Source organism: Nasonia vitripennis, chromosome 5, assembly GCF_009193385.2.
Source record: "Nasonia vitripennis strain AsymCx chromosome 5, Nvit_psr_1.1, whole genome shotgun sequence".
Lineage (NCBI taxonomy): Eukaryota > Metazoa > Arthropoda > Insecta > Hymenoptera > Pteromalidae > Nasonia > Nasonia vitripennis.
The window spans coordinates 26,030,041-26,055,614 of NC_045761.1; the positions used below are offsets into that span (position 1 = coordinate 26,030,041).

At 48.8% G+C, this 25,574-nt stretch overlaps 1 protein-coding gene across 7 annotated transcripts in view; it reads right to left on the reverse strand.

Annotated features, from left to right (window-relative positions):
- Positions 1-25,574, reverse strand: part of LOC100113917 (max dimerization protein 1) — a 187,420-nt gene that overhangs the window by 155,637 nt on the left and 6,209 nt on the right. For all 7 annotated transcript variants that reach the window (XM_032600808.1, XM_031931208.2, XM_031931210.2 and 4 more), the window contains 2 exons: positions 22,162-22,255; positions 19,798-19,827 (listed from right to left, as the gene is read on the reverse strand). In XM_032600808.1, coding sequence (XP_032456699.1) covers positions 19,798-19,827; positions 22,162-22,229 — 98 coding nt within the window. In that variant the 5' untranslated portion in view covers positions 22,230-22,255. The remainder of the gene's footprint in view (positions 1-19,797; positions 19,828-22,161; positions 22,256-25,574) is intronic.

Here is a 25,574-nt window from a genome sequence, read left to right on the forward strand (position 1 = left end):
CTGTTCAGCCCAGCTGGTGGTGGCGTACGTAACTCGCATACAAAATTCAAGCTCGAGCGAAGAGAGCCAGAAGCATTCCTTCAGCCCCGGAGCTCTGTAATACACGCATCCTTCAGCGTATCTCCGTGTGTGTACGTGTGTACAGCAGCAGCAGTAGCGGGAAGGGGGAGAGAAACGAGGTGACTACTACTGCACCGCGATGAATATTTGAAGGCTTGAAAAACGAGGCTCTCGCGCTCGCCGCTCTCGGAGAGTGTAGGGGCCGACGAGGGCAGGTCAATTGGAGCCGATTTGCCGCGCGGTGACGGCGGCGCGATTATTTTTTATGAAATGTAACGAGCGCAGGGAAGAGTGTCTGATGTGTGGAGGATTTTTCGTGGAATCGCGGAGAATTAACCGTCGTTTTTTATAAAAATACCGCGAAGGCGTTGAAATTTCCGACGCTTTTATCGCGCGCGTACGACGATTGTTCGCGACGTGTCGTACAGGCGACTGGAAAGGCGACATCAGTTTTCAGAGCAAAGTGTACAGGCGGTGGTTGAACAAACTTATTTTTAGCCGACAAATACACATACCCGTCTTTCTACTTTCGCGCTCGCGCGCTTGCCGCATTCTGTTTCAGCGCTCGCGCGAGAAAGCTGAAATAATCGATATTTCATTTTCGGAATGCGGCGACGGAGAATCGGGCGCAGCGCCTGGACCTTTTAAACGAGGTATAACGTCGCAGCTCTTACGTAAGTCGAACATCGGGAAAATTAATCCCGCGTGTAAACAACGAGTCAAAAGCCGAGAGGAGCAAAAGGAGGATCGCCAAGTTCATCAAAGCGGCCTTGCCATGGCTGCAGCGTCGTGGAGAGGAAAGAAATTTTCGCTGCAGCACTACTGCTGAATTGAGAACCGCTGCCCTCGAGAGCTCAAGGTGAACGAGCTTCGCGCACGGCCTGCTGGCGAACGAACGAGAGAGGAGAGAGAGAGAGAGAGAGAAAAATAGAGAAGGGTCCATCGTCCCTAATGCCTCGCATCTGCAGCAACGGCGAGAAGGAAGCCGAGGCTCGATTCTGCTGACTTTCGAGAGCGATGGCTCCTGCCCGTGGTTGATGAACTTTTTCAATCTCTCAAGCCCCGCGAGAGAAGCGATCCCATCGAAAAATCAATAGCGTTACGCGCACACGCACACACACACACAGAGGGCAGACTCTGGGATTTCCATAATTCCATCAGGTCCGCGATCCCCTAAATTAGCCGACACTCGGCTGGCGCTTACTCCCCCGTATCACCTCCTAAATTCTCTCCCTATACACTATACACGCTGCTGTACAGCCACCCTCGGAATTCTCGCAAAGGAATCACCTCGGCATCGCCGTTCCCAGCCTCAAACCTCCATCTATTTTTACGGACTCGATTCGCCTCCCTCGCTTCATACATAAAAGCACGAGGCTCTCTTTCTCGGAGAGAGAACGATACGCGATTTATACAGCGTATACACACACACAGACAGAGAGAATCGAAGGAGGAAGAGCAGCGGCAGCCGCGGCATATACCGAGCGCGAGCGGGCCAGATAAGGCTAATAAATAGATAGATATATGTAGGTGAGCGTCTGAACGAACGAAGAGAGAGATTGATAGAGAGATATGAAGCTCTCTCTCTCTCTTTCTCTATACGTGTGTATGTGTGTATGTAGGGAGGGAAAAGCGATGGTTCTTTCGCCAGGTAAATAATAGATAAGTGCCCGGGTTCGCGTTACTCCACTCCCTCTCTCTCTCTCTCTCTCTCTCTCTCTCTCTCTCTCTCTCTCTCTTTCTCATGGATAGGGGAAAAAATGAAATTTCGTTCATCTTCCCTGCGGATTTCTCGGGTTTCCCTGCCACTGATACACAGTCGTGACCTCGACGCACACACGTCTTGAATTTTCTGCTCTTTAGACGCTGACGAAGGACTGACAAACTTACGTCCCGAGACGGCTGAAATTCAATTATTTCGGAATTTCGGCCTGTCGGCGGATCATCGCCGGGCACATTTTGCTCCAAATACGACGCTATTCTACAGCGATGCGGCGGTCCTCATTGTTGTATCGGCTGCCGGCATGTATACGTGTATACAGAAATGGAAACGCTTCGGCTGTTTGATCGCAGCGAAGCGACGCTCGTGTTTGGTTTTTCAATATTTGCCGTCGTCGAATGGGTTCTCTCATTGCATTGCATCTCTCCGGCGACTTATCTATTTGCGGGCTGTTAATACGGGATGACATCGAATTAGCGTCGCTATTAACGCCGACGATAAAAGCAAGCGAGGTGTTTTCGAAAAGTGTTTTTCGCTCGCGAAGCAATCGATATCGATTCGCGTTCAAGGTTACACAGCCGCAGCCGCAAGAAGTATATCTGTCCTCGGGCTTTTAGTTATCACCCGGCGATAAGATTTTTGACACCGATACGCGCTGCTTTTTCTTTGTCGCTTACTGTTTGCATTTGCGCTGTTTGTATTATCGTTATTGAGCGAAATTTTGAAAGACTTTGAGTTTAACTTTCGAGCTTTTTATAGACATAGAGAACGAGCTTGAGTTTGCTTAGGTGAAAGTGTAACGCGGACCTGAAAAGATAATAGACTCGACGATCGCTCGTCTGATTGATTTCTTACATCACCCTTTCAATACGACGTCTATCTTATCCCCGATCAGCGAGTAAACAGAGCGCAGCGTTTTGTATCGGAAAGAGTCGGTTTTGAATCAAGTCGCAAAAAAAGGACGATAAATCACCGACGCAACGTCGCAACAACGACGAAGAAGAAAAAAAATAGCGCTGCGCTTATACTCCGAGAAACAATCTCCGTAAATACACACGGCGCGTCGAGAGAAAATCCGCGTTCTCATCGTCCAATGATGTCTCGGGATCGTGAGAGAGAGAGAGAGAGAGAGAGAGAGAGAGAGAGAGAGAGAGAGAGAGAGAGAACGAAAGGGAGAGACGAAGGGAAAGGTCAGGTTGGAATCAAGAACAAAGAGACGCGGAATGAAAGGGAAGTCTACATTGTAATAAGTGAATTATCTCGAGGCGGAGTGAGTCGCTCGCACTCCGGCTCTCTCTCTCTCTCTCTCTCTCTCTCTCTCTCTCTCTCTCGACTCGAGAGTAATATTCTATCAAGCCAATGCCGCGCCGAGATGGAAGAAAAATATTTTGTATCAACCCGGGAGAGCTTTTCGCACAATGGAGGCCTTATTTACGTTAAATTTAATTCCGGCCGCTAGGGGGCGCGCGCGGGCATTAAGAATTCCGAAAGTTGAAATAGCGGCGAACTGGGCCGATTCAAACTTTTAATTTAATCTCGCTTTTTTAGAGGGCCGTAGCTTCTGTAATGAAAAAGGTATACGCTGCCTCCTCGTCATTGTCGTCGTTGAGAAGTTCTACCGTGTACAAATTTTACACGAAACCGGCACAATGCCAAAATCTCGTTGGCTGGAATTAGGCGAAAAATGAAGTCACGGCGCGGAAAGTTCAAACAGCTCGAAAGTTAATTTGATTGACGTTTCGAAAAGCTGAATTTAAATTACGCCATCGAGCTAGTAGCAGGTCCAAGCTTGCAGGTCGTTAACGGAAACGTTTCGTCGATGCTATCTAGCCTCGTGTATTATACCGAACCAATCTCCAGATCTTTACACGCGTGTAACACGAGTCGTACAACTTTAACAGCAACGACCTAACAACCTCCAAGCATTTGCATAACTGATGAACGGAAACAAGCGAATAAATCCATCGATTCACCTGCGCGCAGCGGCAAAAGCTCTATTTCATCTCTCTTCCCTCTTCACGTTTCATATGTGTAACAGAACACAACGCGGCGCCAAGCTTTATTTCACCCTTCTGACACACATCCCCATATCCCGGCTAAAATTTAAACAATAAACCCGGTCCAAAGACTCGCGGAGCGCAATTCCGACACACAAAGCGCAATTTTTCAGAGCTGCAACGTCGGCCATATACACACACACACACACACACACACACACACACACACAGAGCTACTGCGTGGAATCGAAAAGCTGCGCCGAAAAAAGAGGCGCGGGGGTGGTAGGAAACAAGGAAAGGGCGTGGGGGCGGCCGCGATAAATCACCGGATCGCGAAATCCAGACTCCGCTGTATCGTACTTCCTTTGCCAGAGCGTAGTCGTCCTGACTTTTCGCGCATGCACGCGTCCGACGAACACCGACCGGACACGAGCTCTGCGAGACAGCTTCTGCTGCTGCTGTGATTTTTCTAGATGACTGATACGTTCGCTGCTATGTCTCTCATCGAGACTTTTTTTTCGGGTCACAGATCGTCTAGTGTTTCGAGGTTATGTCGCGGCGTTGTTTGCTTCAAACGATTGTATTTCCGCGCGGCGACGCGAAAGCAAACAATGAGTTTATTTTCATTCGCACGGAGTCCCGTTCAATTACCTAATGAAACTCGTTTACAGCCCGAGCGGCTCCGCCCACGCAGCGGCGAAGGAGGTCAGAAACATAAGCGCGAACCGCCCGAAAAGTCCGTTTATAAAGCTAAAAACAAGCGTGTACCGGGCTTAATCGATGAACGCGCGAGCATATTTAGTCGCCTCTTTATCGGCCTTAAAAAAAACCCCTTACATAAATCCTATTGCGGAACGAGGAAGAGAGGAGGATAATGTATATACACTTTTTTTCGTTCTCAACGCGACTGTGACGATCATTAGCAATTTAAACTTTAAAGACATCGATTTTTATCGCTCTCTTCTGAATGACGTGCAATTAAGTAACCGCTTATCAATGAAAGCTTATCTTCTGGATGAATCGCCGTCTCCGATAAGCTCTCTCTTTTTCTCGAGACAAACGGCCTCTGAAAAAACCAACAACATCCAGCGCAACGTTCAAGACTCTCTCTCTCTCTCTCTCTCTCTCTCTCTCTCTCTCGCGCGTTCTTAGCTTCGGAAGATTGCGCACTGCAGTGTCACTAAATTACGACAATTAAAAAGCGACGGCGACGCGCATGTAAATCCTTCACCTCCGCCAAAAAAAAAAAACGACGTAGAAAGCGACGACAAGATCCCCGTCAAGATAAAAAGCAGCGGCGCGGATGGTTGAGCCTGGTCATGGTTTCAGAATGCGCGGCTCCGTTTTTTCTCAAACGCGTACTGCTGTTGACAAAACCTCGGCTAAAAAAAGATAATAGAGATTCGTAAATTACGCGCAGAGGAAGATAAGCGCGCTGTTTGCGAGAATTTCGCGAATGCGAGGAAGAGACAAAGGAACGGATTTTGATGTTTTTTCCCGAAGTATCAAGCGCTCGTTGTTGAAAGATGAGTTTATTTTTAGCAATCCCGGAGCGACGAGGTGTGTAATATTTTAATACGCAGGCGCTGCAGTTGTTATTCGCGGCGTATAACCTGTTTCAAAATACACGCCGAGTGAGAGAGAGAGAGTCAATAACATCGTGTTTTGTAAACAGAAGATTGCCGCACTTTGCGGATATCGCTGATACACTGCGTTATGTATTTATCAGAAAAAAGCACGACACTCACGGTGGCGACATGTGGGTTAATCGAATGAATTCCTTTGTTTACGCGCAACTCATTAGCCATGCGCTTTCCGCGGAAGCTTTTTTTTAAAGCAACGACTTGCGCGCGAACCCTCGTCTTATCTGAATATTAAACTTGAGAAAGAGAGAGAGAGAGTAGGAAGCGAGCGAGCGAGTGGTGAGGGATGAAGGATGCGTAGGTACAGGTTCCCGCGGCTACGACCTTGACCTTGAGGTTGGCCGGCAGCTACATTCTTCATGCGTCTCTCTCTCTCCCTCCTGCTCGTGCACTTGCACTTGCTCTTAGCGCTCTCTCTCTCTCTCTCTCTCTCTCTCTCTCTCTCTCTCTCTCTCTCTCTCTCTTCTTACCGCCTCTTCTTCTTTCTCCACCCTTTATCATCCGGCTCACCTTCTCTCTTCCTCCGCCACCTGCCTTTCTTTAGCGCGCTTGTATGTGTCTTTATTCGGCAGGATTCTTTCATTATAAATTGCGTCGATTAAAGGGACGTACAGCGATTAGAATATTCTAGGCAGAGATGAGCGTACAACGCCGCGTAATAACTCATCTCCTCCCGGCAGGCTGTCACCTTAATCCCGATATCCATTATACGCACCGATCCTGCAAAATTCACAAAAGGAGCAGCGGCGCACCTTCGCCTCTGCAGACACATCGATCGCTCTAAAGCAATTAAATCCTTCCTGCTTCCCTCGCGTAGTCGAGCTCCGTTCGGTCCTGTATTATTCCCTCTACCGACGTTCATCCACTTGTCCTTCTCTCCCTACCCCTCGGCCCGATGCAGTATATAGTCGACTTTCTTGCTCTTCCGTCTAATCTCCTTTTTACATTCTCTTTTATCTACGAGCTGCCGCCGCACGTGTACATGTCGCAGCGGCTTCCTTTCCTATATTGCGGGTCGTTTCGCGGAAGGGAAATGCGGGGGCGCGCTGCCGTTGTTTTATTGCGATATTACGGGAGAGAGAGAGAGAGAGAGAGAGAGAGAGAGAGAAATGTCTCGAGAGCAATGACGCCGCTCTCCGTCTTCCGGAAAGTGGAAGGAATTTCGCGTAATACTTTTGAATTTCCCGCCAAAAGCAGAGTCAATTAAAAACCCTGTCGCGACAAATCAGTTCACGGATTCAAAAACACAACAACAGCACGACCGACTCCGAGATGGAAATTTATGGCCCGAAAGGGCTAACTCAGAATAATTACCCCCCTCGACGAAAAATGTGTCTCGGCATCGCGCGCGCGGGGGAGTGTCTAAGAGGAAGAAAACAAAGCGACTCGGCCGCGAGCGGACGAGTAGGAAAAAGCGCCGGCGATGGCCCTCGCGCTCGCGCGAGCAAAAATGCCGAGCTAGGTGTATATATAGCAGAAAGAAAAGAGAGCCGCGCGCGCGCGCGCGCAAGACTTATGCAGGAGAGTTACCGCGTGAATTTCCAGGCCGACACTGACAAGTAACGCGAGCTCCGCTCTTTTATCATTGCGTGCATTAAAATATACTGCCCGCTCTCTCTCTCTCTCTCTCTCTCTCTCTCTCTCTCTCTCTCTCTCTCTCTGCGCGGCGCACAATAAGAGCAGCGAGATAAAAAGTATTAAGGGCCGTGGTTTCTATAAATTTTTGTTATCTCCCCGCTGGAGGCCGGTGCTAGACACTCTGCTGTCGTTTTCTTCTCCACTTCCTTTTCTCTCTCTCTCTCTCTCTCTCTCTCTCTCTCTCTCTCTCTCTCTCTCTCTCTCCTAGTCGTCTCTGTCTTTTTTGTCTTTTACGAGCTGATGTAAGCCTCCGCGCAGGCGCGATATTTTCAGTTTAGCCCCTTACTTTTAATGGGATATCGACGTCTCTCTCTTTACCCGAGGGCACGACTATAAGGCTCTTGAGGAGAGAGACGGTGATATTTCCGTGGGAGAGAAGAATTAGAATTCTTCCTGATCTTTTTTTTTTTTTGAAGAAAACACACGCATGCGTACACGAGGAATGCTCGAAAGCAGCTGGCTTTACGATCATTAGAAGCCATTAAATCAAACTACAGAGTCTTTCCTGGGAGAGGTAACTCCCCGCCGACACGCGAATCTCCCAGAAGCCATTTATCCGTCCGTCATTGAAAATCACGTTTAACGACGCTTACACTTCACACGCCGCTTTTAGCGAGTATACTTACCAACGCTGCTCTAAGTGCGCGACTCTTCGGTAGTTTCTCTCCCAACGCGACGTAGTTTCTCGCGCGCATACAGTTCCCCGAACAAAAGGCCAGCCGGCGCATTACGCATGCCGCGAGCGAGCTGCGAATGGAAACTTTTTAAAAGTACGAGAGACCGGCGCAGCTGTATAAGCGGATTCCGTAGCTTTTGTGTGTGTCTCTCTCTCTCTCTCTCTCCGCGTAACAGGAATTTTCGTTACGGGCCGCTGCCCTCGCGCTTCGAATTCGATGTAACGTATTTTGCGTAAATTCCAATGGAGCAAAGCTCGCTGGCGCGAAAATTCGAATAAAAAATTTTTCGGCAGAGGACACACACTATGACAGCCTGCGGTGTACAGCGGCCCTCTTCTCTCTTTATTCGGCTGCGCATAGGCGGTGTCGCGTTAGCGGATGCACCGGGCGGTTGCTCTCGAGTGCGCGCAAACATAAGCGGGCCAGTGCATCTGGAGCCCGTCCAGAAACACAAGAAGCCCCGCGCGCATACGTGCGGCATCGGCAACCTGTAGATACGGAACTCTTCTCACGATCTTTTATTTTCGGGGGATGTGGGCGATATCGGGGTTCCTCCGCGGCGCACCCTGAGTCGGGCTCGTGTGTGTTTTCGGTGACGCTTCCTTGCACGTGGCTTTTTTCGCGCAGCTTGGCTCGCTCGTCGATTTCCAAGAAGCGATTCTTCAGACCGCATCTTTCGACTTTTTTTCAAGAAAGAGAAGCTAATCGAGTAAGCCAAACGCGACATTCTTTCACAGCGGTATAGTAGCGGCAGCAGAAGCTCTCCCTAAAGAGGCCAGAAGTCCTCGCAAAGTGTCGGGACAATTAACATTGCCGACGTTCTCTCTCCCTCTCGTTTATGACACGCGAAACAATCCTCGGACGAACGGAAACGACCTCGAGAGAGAGAGAGAGAGAGAGGGGGGGGGGTAGACGTCGGGAATCCACCTGACCAAGATTAAGCTGCCGAGCGTAAAAGACGACGAGGGGAGCCATTCCGCGTTTATGTACTTCCTGTCTCTCGGCTTTTCTCTTGCGCCCGCCGCGTCTCTCTCCTATATCTATATAGATTATACACTTTCCGTTTCCGAGGATATTTTTCGAGAAGCGCTGTGGGAACTGCAGTTCTCTCCTTAAACATTGAATGAAAAAAAAAGATCGAAATTTCTTCCTCTCGATATATTCCAAAGCGAGGCAAATTCCCGCAATCGTCTCCATGCTCTCTCATCCCCGACAGTGCGGAGATAGTGCGGAGCAGTGAGGAGATGCAACGGTATACGGCAACGTTACACAGGGAAGGTATGCGCGCGAAGGACTCCGCATAACTAAATGGAAATTTATGCACTGATTCGAAGCTCTCTCGCGGCGGCCCGAGTTCATTGACGTATAAGGGACGGAATTAAGGGCAGCACAGCCAGTTCTCTCTCCCAAGTTTGCGGCCATTCACGATGTGCACAACGAGGGGAGGAGAGAGAGAGAGAGAGAGAGAGAGAGAGATTCGTTACGTAAGCGGCCCAATTCCGAAATTTCCGAGCTGTGCCAAGGACCGCCCCCTCGTTGCGGTCGATAGTCGAAAAAAAATTGCGAGGATAGCGATCCGCTTAAAATTCATACCTATACAGCCTATCCCGGGCGAAACAAAATGCCAGGGACGATTACAAGCCAGGACGAGTCTTTGGGGGAAGAACGAACGGTAATAAAAATCGAAGAGCGTGAAAATGAAATTTTCCGCGGAAATCATTTCCGCTTCGTCTGGAGGGGCTACTACCACTGCGCCGCAAGTCCATCTGAGCGAAGTATAGACGTTCTTCTTCTTCGTCTGCACAAAAGTAGTCGGCGCGGGGGAGAGCTTACGGAAGAGCGAAGGAGCTTTTCGTTCGCGAACTATCCGACGCGGCTTAGTCCGAGTGAAAGCTGACGGAGATCCGTATACATATAGCTTCTCTCGTGCGGCGATTCAACGAGATTTTGAATTTTCATCTCGGCGACGAGAAAAATAAATAAGCGAAGAACGGCACATCAGAGAAGAAGCTTCAAAGGGAATAGGCAGCGGAGGAAACAATGTGATGAAAAGATCTAGAGGCTCGGGAAACTGGAGATCGTAAGATCTAGCGCGCGCCGGGGAGGCACACACAAAGGGATAGCGTGTACAGTCCCTACTCCGACTTCCGGCGCACGCTTAAAAATTCAATGCATTTCAAATGGGAGAGAGAGAGAGAGAGAGAGCTTCGTCCTGCTGCTGCTGCTGCTGTGTCTTGCCCTCCGGGCTGTAACGAATCGCAGATTACTCGCGAAATTCGCTCGACTGCGCCGGGTCCAATGAGGCGCTTGCATGCACGGTTCAAAAAATTTAAGTCCGTTTTATATAAGCCAACTCAATTACACCCAGACACCGACTCCTCGCGCGGGAGAATATGCGTGTTCGTTTTTACCGTATAACCTAGAGGGATCTCAAAAAAGGACACAATTTCCCGTGGTTTTAGCTACATCTCCGACCACACGTTCCCAATCGGATTCGCTTCCGTCGATCGCCTAGCTACAATGTTCCTCTTTTTTGTCGACGCAGCAGCCCTCATCCGAAGTTCGATATTTTAGTTCATACGGGCACAGCCCTCCCGATGCAATCGCGCGCGGACCGGAATATAACTTTTTGCCCTTTTTACTATATATATGATCGTTACACGCGAGAAATTATTTCGGGAGCCTTTGTTGCCTATACACGCTTTGCATTACAATGCCGAGTATTTACGAGGTTATTACTGTAGCAATTAACGAGCGGCCGATGTAATCAATAGTCCCGCCATAAATACGGAGATTTATGTATCTTCGATTATTCGGCAATAATAAAGAGCCCATAAAAAAGGGGTCCGAACTTTCCTCCTCCTGCTACATAAAAAAAACAAGAGAGAAAGATAGAGGAAATCCTGAACGATGACCAATGACGATGAGAAATAAAAAGATAAAGGGCAGGCGTACAGAGCAGTAGTGGCGGCACATGGCGATACAATATCGGAAAAAGGGGGCGGAAAAGAAAGGGCCTCCGTTCGTTAAAGGGCAGAAGGAGGAAAAAAAACTGGAGAGAAATACGAGGCCATAAGTCAGTGGGATAAAAGGGGGGTGAGGGGTGGAAAAAATTAATAACGAGCAAAAAGGGAAAAGCCAGGCGGGAAAGAAGGCGCGCGATGACGAGGAAAGCCAAAAACAAATAGGATAAAGCTCGAGATAACGGGGTGAGCCAGAACACGTGCTGCTGCTGCTGCTACACTGTACGGATATGATGTATGTGCGCAGAACAGCAGCAGCAGCAGCAACGCGGTGTATATATACAGTATTCAATAAGCCAGTACCTTGGTCCAATCATCAGAATCGTATACCCGACATAAAAGAGCAACTGTTTCCCTCAGCTACACACCGGGGCAATTTCCAAAGCCAACGATCCAATCTGGCCTCAAAGTCTCAAAACTCGGCCTTTCCGCCGAGCGAAGAGAACAAACGAAGCTTTCCCTAATCGGCAGCGGGGAAAAAAGCAGTAGCAGCAGCAAAGAGGGAAGTTCAAGAGTAAAACCGAGAGAAAGCGAGTTCGTCGACTCTAAGCGCGGAAATGAAAGGAAATAAAGAGGCTGCGGTAGAGCCCACCGCCAAAGTCCGTCCGAAGGGGGTTGTCGAATCGAGCATACGAAGAGAGAGAACGAGACAGAGAGGGCAAAGCCAGAAGGAGAATAAAAAAAAGGAGAAGAAGGAGGAACAGCGAGCCCGTCGATAACCCGGGGGGGGGGGGGGGCTATCGCTTCCGCATCGTGAACACGCCTCGAAAATACCTATCTACCGGAAGTGCTTGTGTAGTATAAACCGAAGGGAGGAAAACCAGATGCCTCTGCTGCTGCAGTGGAACGTGCCAGATATATTCTCGATGCCGCGCCGCGAGGTAACCGAGCGAGAGCCGATCCGATGTGCCCGCTCTATACAAAGGAGAGAAGCTTGCTTCGTGGGACGGATGGAGGGATTTATTAGAGATGGGGGGGGGGGGCAAAGGAGCGTATCCGCGAATTTCGGCGGGAAATTCAAAAACAATCTCTTATCAGACGGATAGCCGGATTCGCAGGAGCAAACATACGTCTCCTCGGAAAAGACGACGAATCCGAGATGAATGCGGGAGAGCGATCGAAAGTCGGTGGATTTACTCATTCCGCGCGCGTCACACACACACACAGAGAAGAGGTAACTCTCTCCGAGCACTGGCGTCGTCGTCTTGGACGAAGATTAAAAGCTCTTTGAATGGCAGTCAATTTCGAGAGCCGTGTATAAAATTGATTGCGCATAATTGTCTCGTCGCGAGAGAAACGCGATTCAACAATGATGAAAAAGCCCTGTCTCTGTCTCTCTCGCTTCGCAAAGAAGAAACGCCGGAGTCTGATTGTGTTTAACGAGTGGAACGTCGTCCGAGACGTTTGTTACCCTCGCGAGAGAGATATCCCCGAAGATTTTTCTTCCTCCCGCTTTTAAATTTGATTCGACGGTTATTCACGGAGCTCCTCCGATGAACGTTATATTCCTTGTCCGAGGCTCCAGCTGGCGGCGACGCGTTGTTAAATCGAGTAATTGAATTTGCGTTTTTATACCGTCGTCGTTGCGCCGGATGTGGAATGATTACTACGGGGGCTACTGTATACGTATGAAAAAGCAAATTGATTGGATGGTTGACGTTATACTCGGTGTCGAATAAATGGATGCGCGCTTGGCGCTCGGCGCTCTCTAACTTTTGCAATTACGGAGCCGCGAGCGAGCTGCGGCGCGTGATTAATATTCAGCCGCTAAACCGCGTTTTGTAATTCTTGCCAGGAGCCGGCGAGTAAATAAACCCCATATCGCCGCGGCGAACTGATATTACAGCGAGAGGCTAATCGAATTTAGCGTCTAATTAACTATCTAATTTCCGAGAATAGACGATGGATCTCGGCGAAAATAGCACAGCGTCGAACTCGCGCACTAGGACACTTGAGAATAGCTCGACTATACATATATAACTATACTCGTAATCTCGTTTGCGAAGACAATGCCGCAATTACGTGCCGATACATCGACGGGCGCCGGAAGCTCTCGAGAGTGCTTGCAGTATTCCTTCGTCTCTCTCTCTCTTTCGCGACGCAGTAGTGCATGGCGATACTAACGGCAGCGTCGATGCTGGAAAAAGCGAGAGATAGCGTGTGTGTATTCGTATATACGACTGCTCGTTATACCAAGTCTCTCGCTCTCTCCCTCCCCCGCGCGACGAACATCAAAGTTGCGAATGTTCTCTGCAGTAGTGTATACGCGAGCTCGCGCATAAAGGTTATTGACTCTGGTCGCGCGCGCTGCACGCTTTGAGGTCACGGAATCTTTTGGCGTAGTCGTTATGTATACCTTTGACGATCGAGCGAGCTTGTAGCTTGTTTGCTGAATTACATGTAAATCTGTCGAGCTTGCGAAAAGTTCCCTTTGGACTAGTTCGAATTTCCCGCGCTTTTTCCTAACCTTTACCATCCACACACAAAAAAGCAACAAGTCCGCGTATATGGTTGCTCGCATCATCGCTCTCGGATATCCGAATCCGAGGTGATTCAGAGCGAGCTTGTGAACAGCGAAGCGTATGCGCACATACTCGCGCAGCGAGTATATAAATAAACCCGCGCGCTCGCGCGGTGTAAATACGCCTCGCCACGGTAGATTCGCTACAACCTTGCGTAGCCTAGCAACGATTCGCCGACTTGCGTGTCTGTGTGAGTGTGACGCACTGCGTGTACGAGTGCACATGTGCATCGGCCGCTAGAGCCAGTGGTAGGGGGGGGGGGTATCGCATTAAGGCTAGCTCTAACTCTCTATATGGCCAAGCCGTGATGATGATGATGAGGAGGAGGAGGAGGTGGTACGGCATTATGTATTACGGACGACGTGTGCGCCGCATGTACGCGTCGCGAATATCGAGGATGAGAAGCTTAATGACGCGCCGCGGACCTTTTGACCTTGACGCTGGACGACGATCGAGGCGGTCTCTCTTTGTGTTATTGCGCTGCGCATATTATGGATTCCGTTTGTTTTCGACGTAAAGGCAGCGCGAAGCATAACTACTTTGACCGATGAACGATTATATGAACGACGGATTAGGTATGTAGGCCGACTAATTTCACGCGTCTTAAAGTCTAGAGAGCAGCTTCGAAGTTTACGCCCGTCATTAGGGGCCGGCTACCCTCGAATCGATTGTAAACGCGCCCTTATGCGCTCCGTACCGGCCGAGGACGCATGCGCCGCCGTCTTATCTATATCGTCGGGGGGAGAAAGGCCGTAAAGGAGCCGGAAGCACGTGGCGGGCTTTCGAGCTCGCGGTTAGCGTTCTTATCCCTCCGAATTTGAAAATCGTGTTTTATAATTAACCGAATTCCGCGGAAGGTTCAAGAACTCGAGCGAAATCCAAACGCGGCGGCCGATGTAAATTTCCCGCTTAATTCCATGGAATTTACGTAACTCCATGAAATGCGTGGAGCTTATACGCGCGGGGGAAGCTTTGCGGAGAGAGAAATTGGAATGGAGTGTGTAATTCGCGTACGAACGAGAGGAAAGACTGCGAGAGATAAGAAGCGAAGCGAGTTCCGAATGCAAAAGCTCATCGTCCTAATTAGACCGCCGCGATATTGTTTATAAGGTATTAGCACACGCGTTTGTTTGCCTCTTCCCTCGCGCGTCGTCGGGAGATAGCGATCGAAGTGGGTCAGGAGAAGACCTTTTTTTTATCGCGGCGATAATTCACGGTAATAAACTCGTCAAACTAAACGGAAAAACGCGTAAAAGCCAATTTTTACTCCGATCCGGACCCACGTGCGTATAAGCCGTAAATAAATCCCCAAGTAATTTTCCGTTCGACCTCAGCCGCGCGGATTACAACTCGAAAATCCGACCCTCGTATGAAAAAAGGAGGAAGCAGGGGCCGCGCATTATGCGCGCGAAGGATTCTCTCGGTGAATTTACGCTCATTCGGCGTAGCGCTAGGGTGGACAGAGAGAGAGAGAGCTATGATAGGGCAGATGCGAGCAGGGCAGTTTATAGCCGGCGCTTGCGCCTTCCGATCACGTGTGCGCTCTGTTGTTATTGCGCCGTGCGCTCGATGAAATCCTGCTTGATTTATACGGGATTCGTTTTGCCCAGTATAAGCTACAACTCTCTGGGTAATCAGAAGCAACGAGAAAAGTGAAAAAATATCCCCTTTCGACTTCAACGCTGAAGCAAAGAGAGTATACACAACACGTATATAACACATACGCAGCAGTGAGTCTTGGCAGCGGCTCGACGACAGTCGACGTCGGTCGTGCGCGCGGCGCGTGTCGGAGAGATATCCTCTTCTCTCTCACTCTCTTTCAACTTGGCGTGACGTAGACCCGCGCTGCATCGCTGCCACGTGTAACGCACATGCGTTTTTCGCGCAATAATAACGACGAGTAACTCCGCTTCGCTCTCTGCGCTGCATATGCATGTATCCGAATTCTCGGCTGCGTATTAATAGCTCTCGGTATTAATATATCCGCTCGGGGACGCTTTCGGTTTTAACGAGTGCGAAAAAATCGATTTCTCTTTTTCGAAAAAAAAAAAAAGAAACGCGACTATCTTAATTAAGCCGACTGCGCGGCACGCGTCTCCCGAAAACACAAAAGAATCCCCCCAAGGCCAACCGGTACAATCAGCCCGTCAAAAAAATTCGCTCTCACTCGATGGATCCCCCTTTTTTCGCCTCCTCTCTCTCCCTCTCTCTCTCTCTCTCTCTCTCGCTCCATCCGGGCTTTCGCGAAAGGGCTCGAAAAAAGTCAGTCCGTACATACATATCTAGCCGCGCACACAGAGAGAGAGAGAGAGAGAGAGAGAGAGAGAGAGAGAGAGAGAGAGAGAGAGAGAGAGAGAGAGCCGCAACCGCTCGTGACGCAAATTCAGGCGTAATTATAAAGGGCAGGGAAGGATAAACGCATTGCCGCAGCAGCAGCTGTTTTTTTTCGCTCTTGCACGCGCGTTTTTTTTTTGCGTCGTTATATGCAGAGAGGCGAGTGCTTTTTTCGCGTTATTTGTAGTACATATAACGTGTAAGGTGCGGTAAGTCTAACTGTTTTGTAAGCGAGAGACGCGCATATATACCGTAAGCGAGAGGGGAAGTGATGGATTCGAAAATATGCGGAGGCGAGAATTATATTAATAGGCGCTCGCGTATTTTTAAGCATCGATTGAGCAATGAAAGTCGCAGCAGGAGAGTATATTCTTCGACGCTTCCTCAACATCGTCAACAACGACAACAACGACAACAACCACGTGGCGCGTTCCCTTATGCCGGTTTCGATTTCACGCGAGAGACCCACCTTAAAAAGGGGGCGAGGCAGGCTCCGAACCGAGACTCGACACGACGTCAACGTCAGTTCGTGCTCTGCAGCACACGCGTCGTCCGCGAGGCTTATGTAATGCGACAGAACACGTATATACGCATAGGTGTGTCGTGTGCATGTGTGAGCGGAGAGGGGGGTACACCCTCGTGTGGAAGGCTCTTTTTTCTCGCTGTTTGCGGATTCTATATGCAGTATCGTGAAGGTTACGCGTATTGTTTTTTCCGCTCGACGATGATGAATTCAACGCGATGTTTTGGTCGGACGGACCTGATGATGACGGATTTTTGGTGTATGTGTGTGTGCATCGATACCGTACGGATATAGCTCCGCTTAATAGAGATTAATGATTTTTGCCTCTCTCTAGCGAGCGGATCCAGTTCGGAGATGACGGGTCGTTCGTAACGATGATCTAACGCGGCTGGCTCTCTAAAAATAAATTAAACTCGAAATTTCCTCGAAAATACACGTCGTGGTATTGTACACCGCTGCATCGAGCGTACACTACATAATACAAGCGTTCATTGCGACATATGTCCCTCTCTCAGCGCACCTTTCCTCCGGAAAATCCACAGGCCGTTATTCCCATCTGCCGGTCGCCTTCGCACGCACAAAACCTTTTCTCTCTCTCTCTCTCCCTCTCTCTTGCTTCTCTCTGGCGCTTTCGGTTTTCATCCCGAGCGCGCGTTAAACAGAAAGCGAGAAACAGAGACGGAGAGTAGGGCACACGCGGAGCGACCCTTCTTCGACATGGGAAAAAAATCAATAGAGTACGCAAGTTCCTCTCTCTCTCTCTCTCTCTCTCTCTCTCTCTCTCTCTCTCTCTCTCTCTCTCTCTCTCTCTCTCTCTCACTCTCTCACTCGCTCTTTCCAAGTGCACGACGACGTTGAGCACGCCCTTGCGTGTGATTTTTTTTTTTCGTTTTGGTACTCGCCCTGTGTATTCGGCTGGCGGGGATGGATGCTACGGCGATTGTTTTTTTGCGTGTGAAGTGTGTACAGGGGAGAGAGGCTTTCCCGCGCGGATATCGATCGAGTTTTCGTGGTGGTTCCCTATAGGCTGGCGCTGATGAAGTCGAAGTTTCCCGAGGCTGAAGTTGCGTCGTCGATGTGCGCTGTGTACTGCTCGGCTTCGAAAACTGTGATGCCGGACGGTTTTCGTTGCTTTGAAAGGAGGCATACGTTAGATTGCCCGTATCCCGCGTACTAAACGGCCCGAAAAAAATTCCCAGCGTATTCGCCCCCTGAAACACTCGGGCATCCATCGAATCCACAACAACATCGCAGCAGTACTATGGCATAGTGCGCGCGGCTCCATCGTTTACGACAGCGTAATTTTTAACGAGGTAATTTCCTGGCGCGCGCGAGAGAGACAGCGAGTTATAAGCCCTAAATGGCTCTACATAATGCAGCGTCGCTCTGGAAGAGAAGGAGAAAAAAAACTCTCCGCATAGCTGGCATCTGCGGCTTTATAAATTCTCCGGGGAGAGAGTTTTTGCCGCCTTGCAATTTCCGAACGACCTCGCCATATTTCAATTTTAAATCGAAACTCCGCGAGACACGTACGTGCTCGGCTCTATATTAGATTCGGAATACGGAACGTGTCTGTCTCGCGCTAGAGGAGATGCCCGAATCGTTGCACACTCGGATGCTGCTACCGCTATGCAGAGCCTCTAAATCGATCGCAATTAGGAGGAACGACGCGAGAGAGACGAAAGGTGAGTTGCTGCAGGTGCAGTGTGTGTGTTAGGGAATGTATAGTGTGCGGTTTACTGGATCGATCGATCGATCAGCTGAGCCGAACTGCTGCGCGTTTTAGATTCGAGAGGATGCGCAGGTGGGATATGCGGTCGCGGGACGATTTGCGCTAGCTTTTGCCGAAGGGTTTAGTTTCCCAGTTGGCATTTCGAGCTCGCTTCAAAAAACTGGAATGCTTCAGTGTACCAACGAGCGAATGCGCGGTAGTTTTTTTCGAAGGACTTCAAAGGTAACGCGCGCGCGTTTGAATTTCCCGCCAAAACAGCCAACAAAGGCGACGCTTCAACTTCTACAATCGAAAATAAATTCGACTTCCTAATCCTCGTACAAGCGAGCCCATTCAAACGGTGTACACACATCACGAACGACCTACCTTAAACTCCCCCCACTCTTCCTTCCCTCGCATCCGTTTCTCTCACCCTCCTTCGAGGCATTATAGCATCGGCAACACACAAAGCAACGAACGAGCGAAGGTTAGGCGGATCTCTCACTCCCGGGGCTCTCGGGGAGGAAATGATTAACCCCCTTTTAACCAAAGTAGGCTCACTCGAGCTAAGGAATCGTCGCAGTTTCTTGGCTGCCGCCGCCGGAACCAGTTTCACTTTTGCCCCATTGTTTCGAGGCTTCCGCTGAGGGAACGCAAGGGCCAAAAGTCTTGAGAAGCGAGAGCCACGTGCGCCGACATAACACGGTTGACTTTGCGATTGAGACGTTAAAGGGGTATGCGCTCGCTTTTGTCGCGACGTGGGAATTTAGGGGCTGTTTAGTTGGCAAGCTTTGGCTGCTGGATTGTAAAATTAATTTCTTTCACCGGACAAGTCGATCTCCGACCACGTCTCCCCTGAAGAAACAAACGCCGATACGTCCTTCGCAACCGGCGCGACTTAAGCGTCCCGAAGAATAAAGGCTTAATTCACAGGGCATTTTTACCGTTTCCGTGAGAGAGAGAGAGAGAGAGAGAGAGAGAGAGAGAGAGAGAGCCAATTAAAAGTTTCTCAAAACGCGCGCCGCGCTCCGACGCTGGAAGAAAGCATCAGCAGCGGACGCGAGACACTCGAACTCGAGCGAGAAAGTAATAAAGGAACTTCTCTCTGTCCCGCTCTCCGTACTCCTCAATTTATAATAAAGTCAGTCAGTTAGAATTCTCGAAAGGAGAACGCGAGCGCAAAATAAGCGTGCTGGAAGGAAAAACGCGAGAGAAAAAAAGGACGAAGTTGCTGTGTGTGTGTGTGCGTTAGGCACTTTTCGTTTGCCCTCGCGCTCTCTTTGTTTCTTCCAGGACTCGTTGCTTTTTCTCGTCGGAGGAGAAGAGAGTTAGACTTTGTTTTCCGTCTCTGTGTCGGATTATTTTTCATTACAGTATAAAAATCTTTGTAAAAAAATAAAAATCGTTGAAAAGCGCGCGGGGTGTTGGCAGCCCTTTGAGAAAAAGGACAAGAGATGCTGTTGCAGCCCCCGGAAACGCATTACGAAATCGGCGTTTACTGTCGCGCGACCTCGCGAGGAGGCGAGGAGGCTTTCTTTCTTTCGCCAAGCCCTACGAGTGCAGGCCGCTATAGCAGTTTGTATCTACGCGAATAGCCCCGGGGGTCGATAACAACGGCCGCCAGAGAGAGACTCGTCAGTGTATGCGTACATGAGGGGATGGGGAGGAATAGAGAGTGAGGGGCTCAATGCTAATGACCGACACGATTATCCTTGTGCCACTTGTACTTTTCTTCGCCCTTCTGATTGGGGTGAGATGTCTTTCGCATGCTCTTTTGTTATAAATAAATGAATAGCAGCTTTTCTTCTGTCTGCGATATTGGCATTTTTAAATACACTTACACGTAGGAGGCTGTTACGTAGCGGAAGAAAAAAGAGCCAAGCTCGAGTTATCCGGCTCCGCGCGCTAAAAATATAATACAAGAGCTTCGCATGCATAAAGACACTCACCTATTTTTTTCCAGCTCGTTATGCGTCGTCCTGCGAACAGAAAGAAGAGAAACGGCGATTACTTTAAGTTACTTAAAGCTAAAGCTCGCCGAGATAAATATTAAACATTATTTGCGTGGGAGGCGGCTACGCAGCTTTTAATTCATGATAATTTTATTCACCTCTTCGCGAGTCCGCTAAATACTTTGATACTCTTACAAAAGAGACGACACGGAGGACTTTTTAAGAAAACATAGTGTATTTGTGGGTCTGCGTGCGTATAAGCTACACGATGAGGGCGGAGAGGGAAAGATAAAAAGGTTCCGCGTGTAATTAGACATGCCAGCTAAAGTAGCGCTTCATCGTGGCCCCCTCTCTTAATAGCTGTGTAAGAAGCGCGATGTAGCTACATTAATTACCCATAAATCTTGTGTTATTTGTAATGGGTAATTTTATCGTAATTGAGTTTTTTGTACACGGTCTTTCGCGCTGGAAATGACGAAGCGCTCTTATAATACAAAACAATCAAAGGATTAAGGCTGATTCTCGTGCGCGATTAAAATTTAAAAAGTGCGCGTTTCTAGCGGCAGAGAAGAGCCGCGCGATCGATGCGCGAAGCTTGCGAATGAAATTTGCAACGTCAATTTATCGTCGCGTACACGCTCGGGTTCGTGACTTTAGAACAATGGATAATTCAATCGGCTAAAAAAAGAAACATTGTTGTGTAAACACACGCGCGAACGCAATATGTTTCTAGTTAGGCTACATACCAAGGAGTTTGTAGCGTTAAATTTACAATTTCTATTTTCTTCGCACACCAGCGTAACGAACTCGCCGTTCGGCCTTATCGTTTCGCGAAATTTTAAAAAACAAACCGATACGCGAACAAAACTCACGATCGCAATTCCACGAAAATAAAACGATTCTCAAAAAAGCGAACGATAAACTCTAACAATAAAAAACGGAAAAATTCAAGCGCACGAAAATAAAACGTTCTCCACGAAAGTACAGCACAGGTCCAGTTCGCTCGCGTCCCAGCAATTTTCGCTCCAAAGGATATGATGGCAGTCGCTGTCGGAAACACAGAGCGAGAGCTTCGTTCGACAACACTCTCGCGAGCGATTCCCAAAGCGGAATCGATAATAATTGGTCGCCGGCAGCGCAATGCTCGCATTGTCAGGGCCGACGCTGCTGCTGCTGCTGCTGCTGCTGCTGCTGCTGACCAGCTGCACGTGACTGTCAACGTGTGACAGTAATCGCTCGTCGGTCAACCGACGACAAAGAGAAATTGGATACAGAAATGCTATATAGCGCGACTGTAGAGGAGAGGAGGGGGACGAGTCGTAGCTGTGCGCTTCTCTATTGCATCGTTGGATTACGATCTTTGCTCTCTGTCTGTGCGTTTGGAAATAAATGCGATTTATGGGTTATTGCGAGATCGATTGTTTAGCGTTTCGTTACGGCACACCGGATTTCTTTTGTTGGAAGATTTTAGTCTTCGGATTGATACGTCTTGTGCATTGCAAAATGGTTTTTAAAAAATTGATCGATTGACGCGTTCCATATCGAGCAGTCATAATAAATTTACAAATGAAAATCGAAAGACGAGAAAAAAATACAGAATTCCATCTCGCGAGAGTCATTTTCGCGTCAATCTCACGGCCGCGCGTGCGGGCCATATATATACCTCTACGTACACAACTATATGCGCAATTTCTCTCCACGGAAGACAGATTCGCGCATCGCGGAGAGGAGAAAATCTCTCTCTACGCCCCAGCGGCTATAGATCAGCGATTTTTACTCAAACTCCGACTAATTCAACAATACCATGTCTAATTAAAATTCCACAAAGCATAGCTTCCACGTGTACACGTTAAACGCAAACACGCATCGTTACACTGCAGCGATAAAAAAATCTCAGAACAGAAGCCCACGAGAGCTGTATATACCGTATATAAGTTGATTAACTCGCGGCGCAAGATAAATCTCGCGCGCACGCGAAACTTCAAAGCCGAAGCTAGCGAAGTGTGTAGCGTAATAGCAACAGCAGCGATAGGATGAAATTTATTGCGTTATTGTTGTTGTTTCCAGTCTAGCAGCTAATTGTGGATACACACGCACGTAATGAGTTATACGGACGCCGCAGAGCCGTTGTATAAGAAGAGAGTAATTGCATCGGAGCAGCGATGATTACATTCGAAAGGAAAATAGAATTGAGGAATCCGCGACGAGCGCGGGTTATTTGAAATTCAAAGCGCCGATGCGAATTACGCGATCGAATTCCAGCTGCATCGAGTGCTCTTTCTCTGCAGGCTTTTGTTTTGTGTTTACGCGCGTGTCTAAGCAAATATCAGACGATGATTAGTATAAAATAACAAAACTCACCTGCTTCCTTGGGATTTTTTCGTCTTTGGCCTCTTGGTGACCGTTCGGATGTCGTCCGGTATCGGCATTGTTGAAGCGTATCCATGTTCGGCTTCTGCAACACAAGCGACGCAAAAAAATCAAATCACCATCAGCGACAAAAGGAGCCTATATATAAGAAGGCTGCGGCGCTCGAAATTCGAAGGAACGGCAGCACGCGACAAAGGAGAGCAAGAGAGGAACGTGCTTGAGAGCACGTTTCGTCGAGCCGCGCGTAAATCGCGGAACCGATCGCCGAATTCGACGACGACGAGGAGGAGGAGGAGGAGGTGGGAGAACCGACCGAGGGTAGAAATAATAAGGAGAGGACTGCGGTGCTGCTGGAGAGTCGTCGAGTTTATTGGACTGGATTTTCGATGGGGATTGTTAATTCTTTTGTGTTCGAAGGCAAAATTCGATGTCTTAAAGCAATTACCGCTTGCGTCTCTCTTGAGATAGAAAATTGCGTTCGCTATACACGATCCAAGAGTGCAATTAGCCTGTACAAGGCAGCAGACTAAATTTCTCATATGCCATTACACTCGACGGCAACACAACACAACCTAGAAATTCCAAGCCTTGAAATCGACGTACTTTTCGCTAGTGCGCCGAGAGCCAATTTCAACGCACTAGTACACACACACACGCGTGCGCGCAAATCTCTCCTCACGCGTGAGAAGCACAATTAGCGCCGCGCGGATTAACATATCACAAAGGCGATCGCGATATTAATTACAGTAGCGCAGCTACACGCGTACCTCACCTGCATCAATTTTGCTCCACATATTCCGATATATGCCCAACGTATACGACGGGAGAGAAAAATAATCGGTTATGTTATTCCGAGTCGTCATCGGTTACAAAAGCGTCGCGTTGAGTTACGTAAAAAAAATATACTTGCGCGGGGGAGGGCAATAACAAAACTTTGCGAAAGTTTGAAAAGCCATTTAAACGTCTGGAAGCTGCCGGCGCGCAGTAGTGCTGTATATGCGCCGAGATTAGTCACTGAAAAAACATCGCCAGCCGCTCATGATTATGCAAAGCATCGCGAAAGAAACTAGAATACGCTCTCTCTCTCTCTCTCTCTCTCTCTCTCTCTCTCTCTCTCTCTCTCTCTCGCGCGCGCGCGTATTTATAATTCGCGTTATGCCTCTCTATATACCTCTCGCCGTACATACGATTTTTTCACTTTTTACTCAAGCCGACTCTCGAGAGCGTATAATATGTAACTTTCAAAAACGTCCAATTTTCCCGCGAGTTTCCGGAGAGCGTCGTACACTCGTGCTTAACTTTTCTATAAATCAGCACTTTACTACGCTCACGCTCTCTGTCGACCCGTAAAAGTCATAGGGGACACAGTCAGAGAGCGCGGCGTATAAAATATCCGCGGGTAGCTTTATTGCCGCCCACATTCGTGCAACAGTTCAAAAATTTCCTTTTCTTTTTTTTCACCGTTTTTCATGCGCTTACAACGTCACGGAATGCAAGAGGGCCGCGCGTAATTGTATTGTAACCGATCAATCGGGCTGTTGCGAATTTCAGCGAGTGCGTCTGGCGCAAACATCACGAACGAATTATCGGCCGGTATAATACGTGCGATTGTGAAACGGCGACGCTATATACTGCAGTCGCCGCGCGACACGACAACCTTGAGACTTTCGCGCGGGCCTTGGCGTAATTTTGCAGTCTAAATTCTTTTTTGTCGAGACCGGAGAGTGAAAGCGCGTATGTGTGCGAGAGATTGTTGTTGGTAGCCGCCGCCTTGCAGGAACGAAACTGACACACAAACGCGACCGAAAATCTCGCTAAATTTAACCGGACGCTTTAAATCGCTCGACGACGACGATGGAATCGGAGAGATAACAGTGATGTGCAGTCACGAGGTCTTTTTTTCTTGTCGAGAAATTTCGTGGTTGGAGAGAGAGAGAGAGAGAGAGAGAGAGAGAGAGAGAGAGAGAGAGAGAGAGAGAGAGACGCAACGGACATCTCCTCGCTCTGGGAGACCGGTTCTCTGTTTTTGGCTTTGGCGAGTCGATGGATACGTGCGTGTATTATATTTTTTTTCTGCTTTGTTTCGCTCTCCTGCAGATTTATTTATGGCGTGTGTTGATGCTGAATATTTATGTGTTTTGCTGGAGTCAACGGAGCCTGAAGTCGCTGGCCGGTGGAGGTGTTAAGATTATTTATACTCCGGGCGAATCGTATTTCTGGATTTAAAGGGCGCATTAACGTTCCCGGTAATGTTCTCGCGCATCGATTAAATGCGAATTTTTGCACCTCGTATACATAATGCATTCGGTCCGAAAAAAAATTCATCACATCGCCGAGCGCAATCGAAAATAATTCCGACAAGGTCAAAAAACACGCCACGCATCGATCCCCACCCGCGCTAAAATCCCCGCACCCCGACGAAAAAAAAAAGGAACGCATATTCTCTTCCTTCAAAACAACGTCTCCCGTAATCGCGAGCGCGAGTGCGTCGACCTTGAAAATCCCGGCGCGCGCGCGATATTGTGCGTGCATCGCCAGGCGGAATAAAAATAGTCGTTGTTCTTTTTGCGGGACTTGTGTTTTTTCGCGCGCGCCCGCGAGAGAGAGAGGCGAGTTCTTGCGCGCCGCGTTAACGAGTTCGACGGGATTTCGCGCAGCGGCGGCTCTCGCGGTTTATTCTCGGGAGAGGAGAGTTTGTTTTGCGCGCGCGCGCGGAGAGAGGAGAGGCTTTTTAAATCGAGACTGGTATTTCTTGCGAGCAAGCGCGAGAAGGAGCTGGATTATACAATGTGGGTTATGGATGTAGGAGGTGCTGCGGCTGATTGTTTTTTGGGTTTTACGTTGTGTAAGTTAGGCTATTTCTCAGAAATTGGAAAAGCGCACTTTTCTCTGTATTTTAAAGCGTCGATGCGCACAGTGAAAGACCTGCTTCTATTTTTCCTTCCTTCAAACTCCTTCCTATACACATGCGCGAATGATGTACGGTTTCCTCAAACTTTTATTTATGTAACGGAAAGCCGAGCAGTTGCAGCACGCAGAGAGAGAGAGAGAGAGAGAGAGAGAGAGAGAGAGAGAGAGAGAGAGAGCTATATACCGGCTGGAAGAATTATTGCTTCGGTAATACTAATTTTTCCGTGCTTGAAAATGATACTCTTAAAGAGTCGTATAGTTACGTAAGTCGGATGAAGACTTTCCGCGCGAGCGATTCTCCCAGGCTTGTTTGTTTTAGTTTCGGCACGTTGCATTGTCTGCGGCATCTGATTGTTCGCGATTTCGAACCCTCTCAAAAAAAAGGAATCAGCGCTACGTCAACAACGCGAGGCAACCACCTCGCGCAGAGAGAAAGGGGCCACGATAAAGCGGCGGGCGGCTTGTGTATAAACATACGCACGCATGTGATGCGC